The sequence below is a fragment of the Zingiber officinale genome, chromosome 2B (genome assembly GCF_018446385.1).
Source record: "Zingiber officinale cultivar Zhangliang chromosome 2B, Zo_v1.1, whole genome shotgun sequence".
Lineage (NCBI taxonomy): Eukaryota > Viridiplantae > Streptophyta > Magnoliopsida > Zingiberales > Zingiberaceae > Zingiber > Zingiber officinale.
Genome location: NC_055989.1, coordinates 28,031,386 through 28,048,694, shown reverse-complemented (window position 1 = coordinate 28,048,694; position 17,309 = coordinate 28,031,386). Strand labels below are relative to the sequence as shown.

General features: G+C 35.3%; 2 protein-coding genes across 11 annotated transcripts in view; one reads left to right on the top strand and one right to left on the bottom strand.

Moving 5' to 3' along the window:
* The window catches only part of LOC122045530 (DNA topoisomerase 2-binding protein 1-like), a 30,631-nt gene extending 22,050 nt beyond the window's left edge, over window positions 1-8,581 (top strand). For 2 of the 9 annotated variants that reach the window (XM_042605782.1, XM_042605789.1), the window contains 14 exons: window positions 1,483-1,627; window positions 1,888-1,979; window positions 2,200-2,293; window positions 2,400-2,844; window positions 2,961-3,103; window positions 3,263-3,588; window positions 3,879-4,043; window positions 5,733-6,023; window positions 6,110-6,290; window positions 6,360-6,550; window positions 6,625-6,669; window positions 6,740-6,825; window positions 7,901-7,988; window positions 8,058-8,581. In XM_042605782.1, coding sequence (XP_042461716.1) covers window positions 1,483-1,627; window positions 1,888-1,979; window positions 2,200-2,293; window positions 2,400-2,844; window positions 2,961-3,103; window positions 3,263-3,588; window positions 3,879-4,043; window positions 5,733-6,023; window positions 6,110-6,290; window positions 6,360-6,550; window positions 6,625-6,669; window positions 6,740-6,825; window positions 7,901-7,988; window positions 8,058-8,159 — 2,394 coding nt within the window. In that variant the 3' untranslated portion in view covers window positions 8,160-8,581. Of the gene's footprint in view, window positions 1-1,482; window positions 1,628-1,887; window positions 1,980-2,199; window positions 2,294-2,399; window positions 2,845-2,960; window positions 3,104-3,262; window positions 3,589-3,878; window positions 4,044-5,732; window positions 6,024-6,109; window positions 6,291-6,337; window positions 6,551-6,624; window positions 6,670-6,739; window positions 6,826-7,900; window positions 7,989-8,057 lie in introns of those variants that run through there. The other 7 variants (XM_042605786.1, XM_042605784.1, XM_042605788.1 and 4 more) reach the window with 7 other exon arrangements.
* Window positions 8,582-8,835: 254 nt separating this feature from the next.
* The window catches only part of LOC122045528, a 45,709-nt gene continuing 37,235 nt past the window's right edge, over window positions 8,836-17,309 (bottom strand). For both annotated transcript variants that reach the window (XM_042605780.1, XM_042605781.1), the window contains 5 exons: window positions 12,319-12,488; window positions 11,102-11,404; window positions 10,958-11,013; window positions 10,583-10,794; window positions 8,836-10,395 (listed from right to left, as the gene is read on the bottom strand). In XM_042605780.1, coding sequence (XP_042461714.1) covers window positions 9,209-10,395; window positions 10,583-10,794; window positions 10,958-11,013; window positions 11,102-11,404; window positions 12,319-12,488 — 1,928 coding nt within the window. In that variant the 3' untranslated portion in view covers window positions 8,836-9,208. The remainder of the gene's footprint in view (window positions 10,396-10,582; window positions 10,795-10,957; window positions 11,014-11,101; window positions 11,405-12,318; window positions 12,489-17,309) is intronic.

Sequence of the window (17,309 nt, the reverse complement as noted above, 5' to 3'; positions counted from 1 at the left end):
GCAGTAAATAAGATATCAGGTTTCTTGACTATGAGGTAGCAACTTTCCAACTAACCTTTTGTACTTTCCTTGAATAGGTAATAACTCCCTTGTCTTGGTATCAATTTCACATTCTAATCCATGTGAGCGTCAATTGGTTTGCTCTTAGCTTTTCAGCCTCTGGCATATTAATCACATAATTTAGTTGAGATGTATAAAAATCTGATGTATAATATCAAACTTCACTCAATTTCTTTTTCAATATTAATTCCAAATCTCAAGTGTACTTAATGGAACCCTAACATATTTATTTCACTCTGCAACCTCTTACGAAATCATCATGTTATTGACTCATAGACTTTATTCCCTTGTATCTTCAGTTTAAGGGAGAGTCAAGGAAGAAGATAATATCAAGTCATGAAGATCATGATCAACTTAATCCTTCAAAGATCTCTCCCTTAAAGATTGTTATGAACTGTAAACTCCTTACAGATCAACTTGGGGGCATCTTTAAGCTTCTCCATTTGCATTATGTCTTAATCTTACTTTTTTAGTCTTATTTTTCTTTTTTAAGTTCTTTTTCTAATTTATAGAATAAGTTTGATATGGATAATATCTTTAATCCAACTTGAGATTTAGTGTTAACAGTTATCTATTTTAGTTGAGGTTAGTCCACATTTGGTGTTTAAATTATAGGGTATCATGCTGCTGCCTTGTATAGATTATTTCATGGTTCTCCTTTGTGTAATAACAATTATATAACCGTTTCATCCCTGGCATCTGACTTTATCCAACTAACTCCAGTTCGTCCATCCTTTGCAAGTGTTAAATATATAAAATTGTAGATGTGTGTCCTCCCTAACAAGATTTGCTTTTAGAATAGTGATCAGCCAATCAACTTAACATAGAAAATTTCAACTTTCTTTTCTCTATATGTTCATCCAAAGTGGAAAGTGGAAGAAGCACTTTGCTCCTCTCCAATTTACTGTTCACTAAATAACAAGAAAATAAGCATCTTTGTTTTCTTGTCTTCTGTATCTCCATCCCTTATCTAGTTTTATTTCCCAATTTTCTATCATCCTTACCAAGTAAATAGGGTCCTAGTTTTAGTCCACAGGTTTTTTTTACTCTGAATATTACCTGTGGTAGATATCCACCATAATCTAGACTGGCTGTTAGCAAGAACAAGGGCTCTTCTTGCACATTACATTAGACATAAACTAAGTAAAATTTAAATTGTTTATGATGTTCTAATTATGCAAATACTAAGAAGGTAATGCTGCTAAGTATTGATTTACTCAGTTAAAATGTTTGTTCTAATTGATTAGTAAGTTCTCATTTACCACTTAGCGTTTATAAGATATTAAATTTTACAAGTATATATGTTCCTAGAGTAGCTTTTTCCCCCCACTTCTTATTTTGTTTTTATTGCATACTATTAATATGTACCTGAATTCATTTGATATTTCATACAATGGACTTTATGATTTGAATGTCTTCTAGTGGGCCTTAAACATCCTTAAGAAGCCTATTGTCACAATGAGCTGGTTAAGGCAATGCTGGACTGAGCATCGTGTTGTGCCACAAGAGGCTTATAGGATTCTTCCTTTCAGTGGTTTGACTATCTGCGTAACAAGAATTCCTGCAGGTATGCCTGGAAAAAATCTTATATATTAAGACAATAACCTAGTCTGGTTATAAATTAGGAAAATAAGTAATAATTAATTGTAGTCATGAAGTAATGGTTAATCATGTTTTTCAGAACTATGTCCTATGCCCAGACTTTTGACATAGGAAATCAGTAAGCTTGAGCAATTAGTGTGCCTTCTGGATCCTCTTTTGCAGTAACTTCTAATTATTTCCCTCATAATAATTAGTAATCAAAGTATATAATGTCAAACTTGACAGATGAGAGAAAGGAGATGGAGAAGCTGATTATAGACAATGGTGGCTCTTATTCAGCTGATCTTACCAAAAAGTGCAGTCATTTAATTTCAGACATATCCTCTTTTCGTTTTTTTTTCTTTCACAAATCCATGTTTTTATACTTCAGTTGACATTTCAGTTGCTGTATATTGATTCTCAGTAGTACAGATAGATAAGTCATGAGGTACCATGTTTGTTAGTCTTTTGCAATATATGAAAAGCCCAGTCATAGTCAATTTTCTCTCTTGTATTACTGTTGTTTGTGAGAAACATTAGATCCTTGACAGTAAATACTCTCCTCAAGGGGATAAGTACATGGTTGCACGACGGTGGGGTTATATTCATATTGTTACCCACAGATGGATTGATCAATCTATTGTGAGAAGAGGTATATCTGTGCAGGATTGAGATGTGATTTTCTTGGACACTGCATACCACTATCCTTATTTTAATCTCTGAATGCATGCATTTTACTTTTCTGTATTTTTTTGTAGCTTGTCTAGATGAAGCTTTGTTCCCTGTTCAATTAAATTCTGTTTCTTGCAATGATGTGAAACGTTCTCAAAAGGAACGAAGATGCCAGGAGTTGAGTAATACGAACTCCCAAACTGTTTCACCACTAATGTTTGGGGACGTAGAAGCTACGCTGTCACAGAATGTATCTTCTTCATTTTCTGATGCCACTAAGGTGAATAATGAGGGGACTGATTCAGCAGTGATACTGATGAAGGATGAACAGAAGTTGGACACTTGCATCATTGATGACTTAGAGTCAGATGATTATGACCTTTATTTGTCAGATTGCAGAATTTCACTTGTGGGTTTCTCTGAGGCTGAACTAAGCAAACTTCTAAATATGATAATTAAGGGTGGGGGCACTCGGCATATGTCACTTAGTGAGAAACTGACTCACATAATCATTGGTGAACCTTCAGATAGGCAAGTTTTTCTGTATCTTGCTTGACAATTAGAAAACTGTCTAATTCCATTTCTCATATTCCAAAAATTCAAAAGTTCCATATTAGTGTTCCTCAAATATGATTGTTTATTTGTAGTGAAAAGAAAGAGGTAAGACACTTAGCTGCTTGTGGTGTCATCAATGTGGTAAAAGCTACTTGGCTTGAGGAGTGTAATAAAACAAAGGAAGCACTCCCTATAAGCACAAGACACCTAGCATCTGAACTAATTTTTTCAAAAGGTTTTAGCTTCACATATATTCTTCTCTGATATTCTGTGCAATTTCACATGAATGAAATCTCTCATCTCACCATTCTTGATATAGTTGGGGTCTCTTGAATTGTTTGAAATCACATATTGACCTGAATTTTCTTTTTCTACCTATTACTTTGGATTGCAGATTCCACATGCTATGCCACTGAGTCATCTACTGCCAAGGTGGAAAATTTTGCTGCCATTCCTTCTGTATCAGCCAGTCATCATTCAGATAAATTCAGAGCAGAGTTATTTTCAGAGAAGAGAACCAAAAATAATGTAAATGGAAGCCTTTCGAAAATAGCGATTAATGCTGAAATATCAAACCCATGTTCTGCTGGAAAAAGTTTGAGTCAGGGAATTCAGAAACATGGCCCCTATTCCAGAAATTTGGGTACTCAAATTAGAGGACCATCAAACACTTTTAAAGGGAAACATTTCTGTTTCTCAAGTTCTTTTCCTCAAGAACGGGTTGGTCAATTTCTTAGCACATAGCTCGACTTGTTTTAAGTACATTCAGCACTTACTGTATAGGACAGCTATTTTTTATTATTGCTTTTAACTGTTATTCCAGTGACACACCTTGCCATAGGTCTTTTGATTTGTCTTCAATTGTATGCTATTTTGCTTGGATGATATATAATTGTTTCATATAATATTGTTTTAATCAACATTAATTTTACTGCAGTTGATGAGGTATCAGATTTGTTTGTAGCATTTTATATTTCTCATCTTTGTGTTTCTTTCCTGTTTTTAACCAGAGGGCTGAGATTATTGAATGGGTCATGGAAGGAGGAGGTACCATGATAAACGATCAATCTAAGATGAATGCAAATTATATGATTGAGTGTCACGGTATCGTGCATGCTCCTGTTGATTGTTCTCAGATTGTGGTTTCAACTCATTGGATACGCTCTTGTTTGGAGGTAGTTATCTTTATCACACTGTATTATGAATGCAAAGTTTAATATTCAATTGCATAATTTATTATTTATGCTATGCTATTGCTTTTCATTGATAACTGCTGTCTAGTAATAGACTACCTATGGCATGTGGTGTTCCTATTACTGCTGTTATTGGTTTGTGCATCTCTACCAGAAATGGTACTTATTATCTAGCTTTTTACTAAAGTAAAGAAGTTAATTTTTCTAGTTCAAAGGTATAACATGGAGTGGCTATAATATTATTTTGATAGTGAATCTTCAATGTTCTTAAACAAGTTGAACTTTAGGAGGTAGAGACACAAGTTATAGTATTCCACTTGAAAGTAACAAAAATATTGCCTTGGCTATTGCATGCTTACAATGCAATTTTGTAGAAAATAAAAGGGTGCTCCTAATTATCCATATCGTTAAATGGGCACCTCTCTTTTAAAAAATTATCAAAACAACATCCCACCCATAATTTGATATCCAAAATACCCCTTTATGCCCCACCTTGGAGCAGCTTTGACCAAAGTTGCACAACTTTGGAGAAACTTTGACCAAACGTGCACCACTTTGGAGTAGCTTTGAGCAAACTTGCACCACCTTGAGCAGTTTTGATCAAAGCTGTACCGCCTTGAGCATTGATTAAAGCTGCACCACTTTCTAGCAACTTTGACCAAAGCTGTTCCAAGGTGGAGCAACTTTGGCCAAAATTGCACCACCGTAGAGCAGCTTTGACAAAAGTTGCTCCGCCTTGGAGATGCATTATTCCAAGGGCACGAGCAGCGTTGGTCAAAGCAGCTCTGAAGTGGAGCATAAAAAGGTATTTCAGGCATCAAATTATAGGTGAAGCAATGTTTTGATAATTTTTGAAAGAGGGGTGCCATATGAATAATTAGGGACCGCCCTTTATATTCGGTTATGCAGTTTTTGCAAGGGCTTCTTGGTAGGACATGAGAATAGTTATTGCAAAATCTCTGTGATTTGTATTGGGTTTATACTAAAATTTGAATTTTGTTTTTATAAATAATTTGATTTTTTCTAATGTTCTATATCTCTTTTAAATTTATATTGTGGACTTCTAATTTGTTACACGATAAAAAAAAGGGTAGCCCAGTGCATAAATCTCTTGCCAATGCAGGGTTCAGGGAAAGGGTTAGATCATATTGGGTCTATTGTATGTAGCCTTACCATGCATTGCACGAGGTTATTTCCGTAACTCGAACTCGTGACCACAAGGTTACACACAATAACTTTACCGTTGCGCCAAGGCTCCCCTTCAATTTGCTACTTGATAATTTTTTTTTAATCTCTGTATGTTTATTTTGTTTTGATCAATTCTAAATGTGTTGGTAAGTTATTTTGAAGTATTTTGGATTTCTGTATATTGTTTTTATCTATGCTCATTGCAGTTTGAGTTCCATATTCAGAATTTGCAATTTCTCATGTGGTAGCTAAGTTGACATCCTTCCAAACAAATTTAGTAGTGGGTTGAATGAATTAGAAAGGATAGATGTTTGATTTTTTTTCTTTGAGTCATGCGAGCCATAACACTAGCATTTCCAAGTAAGCTAAATTTTTATTTCTTGCGTACCTGATTGATTGTTATCTACTGTTTTTTATATTGTATATTATTTTTCTTAAATGATGCTAAACAAGAGCATGTTTTGTGGAGTGGCATTGTTATAGGATGCACACATCCAAGATGTTGGAAGCCATATTATCTACTCTCCATTGCGGTGTCACATTCCGCTATCTGGATTTGAAAGCCTTCGATTTTGTGTCTCACAGTATGAAGAGAAAGAAAGACTTTTGTTAAGAAACTTGTGCTTTACGCTGGGGGCTAAATTTACTGAGAAATTGACTAAAAAAGTCACACATTTATTGTGTAAGTTTGCCACTGGACCAAAATATGAGGCTGCTTGTAGGTGGGGAATTCAATCCATCACTTTTGATTGGATTAAAGAGTGCATTTTTCAGGTTTAACTCTTTTTGAGTTGTGCATTTCTTCCATGAAGTACAAAACCATACTGTCTTTGAAACTTTTTTTCCAAATCCTTTTGTAGGATATGATTATTAGTCTTGATCCATTTCGGCCTAAACCTGTAAGTGATGAGGATTTGGAAGCAGGTTTATGCACTCTGAGTCAGTACCCTACACAGTCACAGACAGCTCAGATTTCTGGGATTCCATCTCAGCTGGTGAGTGAGTCTTTGGAGTCAAAAAAGAACACAACCAAAAGGGCAGGTGAATCTTAGACAGAGTACAACAATTGTCCTTTATTTATTTTTCAGATTAAGAATATGGACATTGCAGGATTCTCATATGAAGGCCTTTGCGAAAAGGATGTTGGAATATGTAGGAAAAGTTTACGATTATCGGAATGTCGTACGAATACTGATGCAGCAAAGAAAAATAGAATACCTGAAAATTCCTTGATTAGTAATGATAAAACAGTTCCTGATTTTGCAGATGCTATTGAATATCTACTGGCTCAGTCACCAAATGTAATTATTTGCATATTTCCTTAAAGTACTGTAGACGTTACTAACCAAACTGATCCCTTTTTCCCTCGCTGAAGATCCAGGATATGAAGTCACCTCAGCAATCTGGTTGTGGACAAGGAGTATCCTTTTTATCTGAATCATGGGATTTATCCTTCTCACTTGATTTTATTTTACCTTAACTAGCTGCAGATGTTTTCATCTGACCATTCTATAATTTGCAAAGGTAATGAAAGTTCAAGCTCCACTTTTGGTGTTTCAAAACATTGGATGAACAAGTAAGTTATCAATATTTTTCCTAGGAAGTTCAGAGCTAGGAAAATATTTACATTCAAATGGATATTATTTCTCTGGAACATTGCTCCATGATTTTCCATGCAGCGAAGGCAATAATTGAAGATGATAGAAAATGAGATAATTGTGGATTTAAATGCTAAAAGAAATCTTAATGTGTGTCATGGATTTTGGAAGCACTTTTAAATCAGATACCAATTAATTGTCAAACATTTCCTCTTGATCTCAAGACAAGGAGAGGGGATTAATGGTAGAAGTATGTGATTTTATATGAACTTATGTAGATGACATCTGTTCTCAAAATGAAGTTTGCAGGTTAAGAATTGTTTGTTCGTATTGGTGTGGTTTTTTTTCTTGGTCTTTGATCACGAGGTGTCTCTACACCACATTGGATGTAACAAATTTCTCATTCAAGGCAGGAGTGGCAAGGATAAACCCCTCCCAATAGTGGCGCTTGGGGTGAGCGAGCCACCTTTATATGAATTCGAACCCTTGACCTTTAGTGAAAATTCTTCGGATCTAATTCGCTTACCGCTAGACTAAACAATTGTTTATATATTGATGAGGTCTTTGACTACAATCATTACTCTTGGAGCAGATGCTACACTGGACATACATCTACCATTTATTTCTTTTGGATAAAAGACAATTCAATTATTAGTTATGGCCCATCTAATGTGCTGTTTTTTCCATAATCAATGGTATATCGTCTATAATTTCTTGGTGTCCTGGCAAATCTGCAGGACATTGTTCAACTGCATGTAGCTTTGTTATTCAATCAAATTTCCAGTGATATGCATATACTACAGTTCATCCGTATGTAGTCTCAGGCAGATGAGAATTGAATACTTACTGCTGCATCCGTTTGCAGTTTAACTGCTGAATCTAGTTTGAACTATGGAATATTTTTTGAAAATACTTGTAGTTGTCTTCATGTAAAATCCCATTTATGGTAATTAATATACCTTTTTGTGTAAGGACAATATGATTGTCTTGTCATAATTTGAAAACAGTTTAGTTGGCATCTCATTTTACCAACTGTTGTTGCCTTTCCTGTAGGACTGCTGATGTCATGGCTTCTGCTGCTTCGTCTCATGAAAAAGTTAATGGCAATTATGCTTTTAGTGAGACACAAACAGATTCACAGGTGTGTGATTAATCTTTGTTTAATCATCTTAAGACAAGTTTATTTTATAAACCATGTTCTTGTATGTAGGTCGTTGTGTATGAAGATGATCTATCAGGAAGGCAGAAGATAATCGACAGAGTTAAATCACAGAGTATGAATTTGACTCCGGACGGATCAAATCAATTGTAATTTGTGTTTTGGGGATCATTTTAAGTATTCCTTACAATATAAGAAATACTTGAGGCGTCACAGCAGGGTCACATTCTTGTGGGGATGTCAGCATTGGTTCATGATGCATTTTCCAAATTGTCATCAAGATTATGACGCCAAATATGTGCTGCATTTGACAATATCTAGCACCCGTGCTTATGTTTGGATAGTGTTTCATTGTTTAGCTTGATGATGTTGAAGTCCCTGGAAATGTTGTTTGGATTTGTTAGGATCAACCACGATGATGCTACTTTGTTCTTGATTCTGTTAGGATTTCATTGGTTGGACTAGACAATTGAGATTGTAGACCACTTCTTTTCATTTCTTGGAGTCCTGCAGACCTAAAAGCAAAGCACATTTGATCGGTTATTGGAGCTGGATTGGATTAAATTATGTCGAGATGACCGATTAATGTTGGCATAGTGATTCATCTTGGTTTTTGATCGTTGATGATCTTAGTCTTAATTGCTATAAAATTATGTTTTAAAACAGAGATTAGTTTATGATATTTTATTTTATTTATTATGTTGACCTAAATGACACTTTGTTTGACATGAATAACAACAAATTACTACCCTCATGAATGCCCTTTGACAGCATCTTGTGCCAATAACAAACGTTCTTGCGTCGAGCAGTGGAACTCATTCATCATTCATGTTTCAACAAATACCAATTATTTGCCTTGATTTAAAGTTGAGAATGTAACAGCATTAGAAATTGATAGCAGATGCAAGATTAAGTCCCCCTCAGCTCTCCTCATCAAGTCATCACATGTCATCCTGTACATCAAACATACTGACAGTGAAAAGCTGAAGCACAACTACAATCTAGGAATCACCATCGATAAATTAAACTTGCTCAAACATTGTATTTGGTCTACATATATGTTCGTTCCTTCCTACGGCCACCTGTGATTATGTTTAGGATTTTAAATTCCATTAATCCAAAAAAGTCTTCTTCCACTGCAGAGCTCAAAATGAACTTTCGCACCTCATCTTAATATGAATGTTCATACTGAATGATTCTAATCAGTTTGAAGAGAAAATCTTCTCCAAATCCTTATACAGTCCTCTGGACTTCGACTTGGAGTCCCCTTTCTCCTTGTTGTCAGATGATGACGTTACAGATGAGCTCCTGCTTCTCTTACCAGTCCAAAAGCTACTCCTGCGGGGTGCACTGGTTGAAGGGTCACTCGGCGCTCCCCCTCTGTCTTCTCTGCTGAAGCTGCCCTTAGCGAATGCTCTGAGTTGTCGCAACCATGATAGTTCACTTGTACCTGACGTTCTTTGAACTTCACTCGGAGGAGGATGTAAGGTAATTCCATTCTCTCTGTTTCTGGATGACAACTGCTCAGTAATTTTTGTCGATAGGCACGTTGGCAGTACAATCAGTAACAGACCTCCAAATACACTCTTCAAACCTGAAGAGAACGAGTCCCTAGCCGGGCTCAGTCGAATGACTTGTCGATACAAGGCATACAACTCATTGACCAATTGTGCAGTGAACATGATGACAAACATTGCCAGCATAAAGATCCCCACTCCCTCGTCAGCATCAGAGAAATCCTTCTCGAGGAGAGCGAGAAAAGCCCCAAACAAACCCACCTCACTAGCTACTGAAATGATCTCCACAAGTTGCAGTTTCTTTTTGATGAAGGGCTTTTTCAAGACCATGAAAAAGAGTTGAAATGACGTGATGGACAAAACAATCAGAATAGGAACTCTCGAAGGGCTGCTTGCTGAGTGAGCTCCGGCCAGAATTCCAAGAGAAATGCGTTTAACCGATTCAAGAAGCGTATAGTAGATTCTTAGGATGCCAAATAGCTTCTGGATAATTGGGGCTTCTGCATCTTCATTCTCATCGTCAGAAGCAATTATACGGTCATCCTGCTTTCCTTGATTCCCACCACCGGAAATTTGTGTGAGCATGTACTTTGGTGGCCCTCGAAGGTCCTCAAATAATGGTCCTAGTTTTATTAGATTTAGCGAGTTAGCTTGATCTTTCCATGTCCATTGGCCTCTTTTTCCAGGGCCGAGAGTTATGCGGATGAGCTCGTGGTACCAATGGAACTTCTGCCCTTCCTTGTGCACTTCCTTGTACTGTAGAAGCTTGCCCATGGTGATGCCAATCGAGAGTAACAGTAGCAAGGATATAAGAAAACATGTGGAGATACTGAGAAGCAAAATTCCAATTATTACACCGGCAGTTGTTTTCCCTTGCGTCCATAAGAGAAGAAAGCCAATTAGAACTAACAAGTGATTCCATTGACAGAAACAGAAAGATCTTGACTTTTGGAAGAAAATGTTAGCTGTTGAAAGATTATATTTTAACTGGAAACACAATAAAACTAATGGGAAAGTTTGCTAGAAGAATTAAAGCCAATAAAACTAATGAACAATTACCTTTAATTATCACAACAGACGCCTGACTAATACATGGCAATGCAAGCATTATCAAGAATATTTCAAGCCTTGGGAACACAAGGGCTCCAAACTCCTTTTGATTTTCCAGATTCTTCTTCCATTTCAGAAAGCAAAGAATTGCCATATGGAGCAAGATCAATCCACCACTAAAGACAGCCAGCCAGAAAATGTTTCGACCAAAATATGTCCATCTGTTGCAGCAAGAATAGCTTGATGTCTCATTAAGCTAAAATTTGGTGCTCAACATTCAAGAGAAGTATACAAGTGAAGCAATTTTAAGATATTTTTCAGTGTCTTGATTTAAGCAGGAATAAGGATAAACATGCAATTTGCCTTTCCTGAGTTTTGACCTACCTATATGAAGTTTGAGGAACATTAATGAATTCAGCTCCAGCTCTCATGTTTTGATTCTGCAAGTATGCATTTTGAAAACTGTTTTAGATTATTAAACAGGAGCTCGTAAAACACTTGAAGCGATTCTGAAAAGATAATTCTGACCTCAAGAAATGACATGTAGTCTTCAGGTGTAAGTGGCTTCCCATTAAAAGAAGGGTCCATTTCCATGATTTGGTTTGGCGGCGTTGGGGGCTCAAAGTTTAATTTGGCACTGCCCCATGCTTCAGAATATCGTCCAAATCTATCAGACGAATATTCAGCAAGTGGAGTGGAGACACTTTCCCAAGGAAGATTGATGTACGGAATACTCCAAGCTATGCTCCTCGAGAATTCATAGTACTCGATGGGAATGGTAGTTAACAACCACCGGGAGAGCGCAAAGACCTGGATGTGACATACAAATCTCTGCGAACAAAATGTAAGACAGACTATTGGAAATTTTCCCTCATGATAAAGTGAGTTTGATAATAGAAATAAAAGAGAACTACATGATTGCAAACACCATATTGGATTTGATCGTTCATATTTTTTCATAATGGAAAGGTACAAGTCGGCATTCTTAAGAGATTTACTGGAACAATATATTTTAGTCAGAGATGAAACTAGCAGATTTTCTGTAAACAACCTCTTGCAAAAAGCAGGGTAAGACTGCGTACAATGGATCATTCCCCGGGACCCTGCATGGCAGGAGTTTCGTGCACCGGACTGCCCTGTTTTATGAAACTAGCAGATTTTCTAGAGGGTGCATCCTATTTTTGGGTATCCAACTCCCTGCCCTCTACTTTTAAAATGCACAAATGTTGCCCCTTCTCTCCATATACTTAAAATGTCTGTGACCTCCTCTAATCCAATTATTTTGATGGACCAAACTTGCTAATTTTGGTGAAAAAATTTATACCAGTTCATTCATGAGAGACAGGCTATACCTGAAGTTTTCTTAATTGAGATGGATCAACTATCCATATCATGTCAGTTTGGACAGAAAATTATACCCAAAATTTCTTGAGAATCTCAGGTGGAATGTTACGGTATTTTTGAGTCGAAAAGTATCATCAGAATTTTTGATAAAAAAAGGTCATTGATATTTTCAACTCAAAATTGACCTCTTTTCAACTTAAAACCAATTGAATACTCCACTTGAGATTGAGAAACCTCTAGAATGATTTTAAAAAACATAAAGACTCCAAATGAGGCTCGCGAGAAATATTAGGTATGATTTTCTAACCAATGCTTCAATGTAAATTGATATGAAACCAAAAGAAACTGTGCAACTTAAATAAAATGTTAGATTCTTGATTCTCATAGCTACTGTACTATACCAAAAGATTCCTTGTTGGTTCAGAAACAAGAGATGATTTAGGTCTAGAAATTGCTCCAGAAGTAAGAAGGCTTGTGGTTGAAACACTAAGAAGCGCTGCAACCACTGATGCCATTGCAAATGCAACAGTAGAAACTCTAGAAATCCATGATGATATTGCTGGTGTGGTATCTGTCACAATTAAAGAGAAGATTTTAATTGAGTCTCTCTTCAAAATAAAAGGAAAATTAACAAAGTAAAATAATTTATTAACTGCTCAATTGATAGTATTCCAGACTTAAATAGACCAGGTTGAAAATAAATTCAAACCAGTGCAGAATCAGAGTCCCAAATTGTAAAATATTTCAGAGAATACCTATTAAAGATGATTAGAATTGAATGCTCAATCACTCAAGCTCACATACCCAGAAATATACAAGTCCAAGAAGATGGTAAATATTCTAAAATATGTTACTAGGTGATCATTGGATGGTAAATTTCTTAGTAATCTTTGAAGATAAATTAATTTTAGGATCCCCAAAATATTAAAGAATATCAAACCAGACTACTCAATATTGAATCTAGATACGGACAACAGGTACCTAGAAAAGTTTATGGCATCACTATCATAAAATATCAAACCTTTTACCAATTACTTAAAGAACTTAAAAGTAGCACACACTGCATTCATTTTGATCCTCATCATCACTCATACAAGTCATTAATTAGTATTGTTTTCCTTTTCCAAGTTCTAGGGCCTATTTCCATGTCTGCGGCACCAGCTAACTTTTCAATTAAGGCAAACTTTCTGAACCACACTACTTTATGGAAATACCCAAAGAGTGTTGTTAACATTAAAAATGTCAAAAGAAGACTACTTATCCACATGAAGTGCCCAAAACGCCCCTCATCAAACCAACAAAGTGTTTTCAAAATTCCCAAACCACGCCCAAGACTTATTGCATCCGGAATGATATGATTTCAGTATCATATCGTGTCGATAAGTTTTGGTACTTTTTTAAATATAAATATATTAATTAAAAAAATATTTTTTATTAATATTTGATTGTTATGGATCCATTCATTGGACATTTGTCATATTTTAACACTGACTGGCAACCTAACGTAATCCTCCTCCTTTCTCTGGGCTTGGGACCGGCCATGACGAGGTAATTCGTCATGACTGAAGTTTGAGAAAAAACATAATTAAGGAAAAAATAATTACATGAAGATATCAATATCGTGCTATCATATACAATCTACAAAATACTAACACTCTAAAAAAGTTGCGTATGCTATGACTTTGCGTTCTTTCACATGCCACATGCCACATGCCACATGCCATATGCCACATACATGCATGCAATTTTACACTAGAAAATACTAAAACCAAATTAATATATTGAATTAAAAAAATGCATTCATGTAAACATGCTGTGGTGTTTTGAACGTGGAGTACAATATTCTAAAAAGTGTCCTAGGTGGTGCATAGCTGAAATTGAAAAGGGTCCCCTTTGCCTGGGGATTATATAGTTGGCATTAAATTGGATGAGAAATCGACCAAGAAAAGCTCCAAGTCAGTGTATCACTAGTCGACACTGCGCTAATTGGTCTACTTGCATATCAAACTGTATCACTATTTCGACGAGCTTTCATTTATTTACAAGCTTTGATGTCTTTCACAACACATATAAATCAATAAAACAGAACAAAAGAAAAAAGATAAATTCTCCATTAGATAAAACTTTGACCAAATGAAAGCGTGGCTCTTAAGGCTGGGTGGTTAATTGGATTTGATTGTTATAGAGGGTTATTATTGAATTATATTTGAATTTTAAATGTTGAATTCAAGTTTTATATTATCTCGTGAAATGTTTGATGCTTATTAAGTAAAAGTCAACTTAAGATTAGATGAAGTTCATCAAGTAGACATGGCAAGATCAAATAGGTTTAAACTAGATTTAATGGATTTATTTTCACTAGTTTAAAATTTAATCAAATTTATATATACAATAATTTAATTCATAGTGGTATATTTTATAATGTTAGAAATTATATTATATTATATTAATTTATTTATTTTAACAATATGTTCTCTAGGTTTATTTTTCTCAATTTGCCTCATGGATAGATGGAGGGGAAAAAAATAACTATCTTTTAAGAGAAATTTTTATATATCTTGTGGATGGATGAAGGAGTTGAAAATTAACCATGTTAAAGAGGTAAAGAGATTTTTTTTCTTCTCTGTTTATCCTCGTGGGCCATTGAAGAAGGGAAAAAATTAATAATAAAGGAGGAAAAAGAATTAACAAATTAAGGAGTAAAAAAATTAAGAGAGAGAAAAAAATTTGAATTAAATGTCTTAAACATAAAAAATAGAAATGAAAATAAATAAATAAAAAATATGGAGGAAGTTGCGACCTTGTGACGTCCTCCACAACGTCATGAGGTCGCGGCTTCCTTAGCGACTTTGTGGAGGATGCCGCGAGGCAACGACTACCGCCGCAATGTCATTAAGATATGCAGGTAAGTGAATATAATGGAAAATTATGTCGATGCCAACCGACACAGCATGATATTTTTACCATGGGTGGACCTACAATTCTCAAACATGTAATCTCGCTCTATCTATGTCTTTCTTGAATTTATAGAGTCAATGAATCCTCTTAGTTGACATTTTCCAATGCACATAACTTGTTAAACACTTAACATATAGTTAGTGCTTAGTGGACCAAAATAACTCAGTTTAGGTTAAAAATAATTTTCAATGTAGATTTTGCTCTCACAAATTATGGTATTTGTCAACCTAGAAAAAACTTATGATAGAGTCATAAGAGAAATTATGTAGAGGATTCTAGAAAAGAGAGGGGCTAGTATAGTATATATTGAACTAATTAAGGATATGTATGAGGATGTAATGACAAGAGTGAATTCAGGTGGATTAACCAAAGTATTTTCCATAAAGATAGGGTTACATCAAGGATCATAACTACTTGAGTCACATTGATTTGTGGACCTAGCAAGTAGCTCATTCAGATTCACGGCTGATCAAGTGTTTACTAGACATACAGGATCTCATTCTTAAGGCTGCTGGGTCACCTGAGACTACTAGACAGAGACTAGTAGAGTGGTTTGCACAGGACAATAGAGTCGCCCGGGCTTCTGATTTCTTTAGACATCCTAGTCCTAGGGTGTCATGGGTCTGGACAGTATAGTAGTCTTACGTTCAATCGAGTCATGTAGTCACTTTCTAGATGCCAGGACAACGGAGGCTCCCCACTAGATGTAAAGACCACGATTTGAATAGGATAGTGGAGATCATGGTGTTAGTAGAGATAAGGGTGTTAGTGGAGATAGTGGGGTTGGTGGAGATCAAAACTTCACTCCTATAAATAACCATGGGAAAGTTACGGAAAAACTTGATCGGAAGAGAAGATATATCCTTGATAGAATCATTTTGGCAAGGAAGGAGAAGTGTACTTAAAGAATCTCATCTTTCAACCGCCATATCAACTTCTAAGGATTTCGATAAGTGGGCTTATTACACAAATTATGAGTTCTTAAAGTGATAGCTTCATTTTATGAAAATTATTTTGTTACACTACTATTATTACCAATTACTAGAGATTACTAATTACTGTCATTACTATATTTTAGAGCACTGAATTAATTATGAACTAAATGGTTGGGATACATATTCTGAACACTTCTTATTTCTGAACTACTTTCGATTTCTGACCTCTCCTCTAGGAGGGATAACTCTAGAGGGCTGATATTAGCTCAAGCCATGAGAAATATGATTTAATTTCAATACCTATGTATATTTCCGTTTTGAGTTAACTGTTATTTTTTTTACTATTGAAAAGCTACTGCATCTCAAGAACTGTTGTATTTGTATTTTATCCCCCGCTTACAGGGTGACTCCAAGTCACTCACCCCTTACAACTCATTTCAATTAGAGACGAAATTGGACTGAGAATGAAATCAAGGATAGGGAGGAAGTAGAGTTCTAGGGATGGTGAATTTGCTTCAATTTCTTACGGGAAGACTAGAATTCCGCTGCAATAGAGGATTTTGAAATTTAAGTGGATGTAATTTAATTAGTTCGAATAGTATAAATAGTTTACAATTTATTTTGGAATGAAAAGACTGGTTTGTTTTGTAATTACTGTACTACCGAAGCTGGTTGTTTTCGAATTTTTCGTTTGAAACATGACATTTTAGTGGTATTAGAGCCAAGTTATATAATAATTATTGAACCAACAGCCAGCTTTGAATGTCGAAGTTGGAATGGAGTGGTGATTGTAATTCCTTGATAAATTAGGAATCACATTATGTACTAATCAGTCGTGGTAATTTTCCTAATAACTATCTCGCGTTGATTTGTTTGATAGACCTTGTTAAATGACAATTAACAGGGAATTAATTATTATTATCTCATTCATTATTTTGATTATTTTAAATGATAATTAATAAGTTAACTTTTTCTATAACGGTTTGACAACTTTGAATGTTTCTTTTATTTATTCAGTTATTTATATATATATATAAATTTCCAAACATTAGCAATTTATCCTATTTTTATGTTAATTTTATAAAAAGTTATCAATGTATCCTAATTGCACGTGACTTTATGAATTTTCTGATAAAGTTACCATTACCTATGAGTAGGTTGGCGTTATGAAAATTCTTAATAAAATTTCAAGTTTATATATAGATGCATACGATTCATTAATTCGAACCATTGACCAATCTAGATGGAGACATTACCTTGGATGTTTTGGGGGTAAGACAATGACAAATGTAGCTAATTCGACTAGGCATTTAGAGAGAGGTTGAGGGATTGAAAAGTGCCTTAGCATATGAACGACGGGAGAAAGCAGTAATCTGGCATTAAGAGACCACCTCCGAGTTGAGGTAACACGATTTGTCTTCTATCACCGTGCCGCAGAGAAACAACTCAAAGATGCACTAGAGAACTTGCGAGAGACCTAAGAAATAATTGGAGGACTT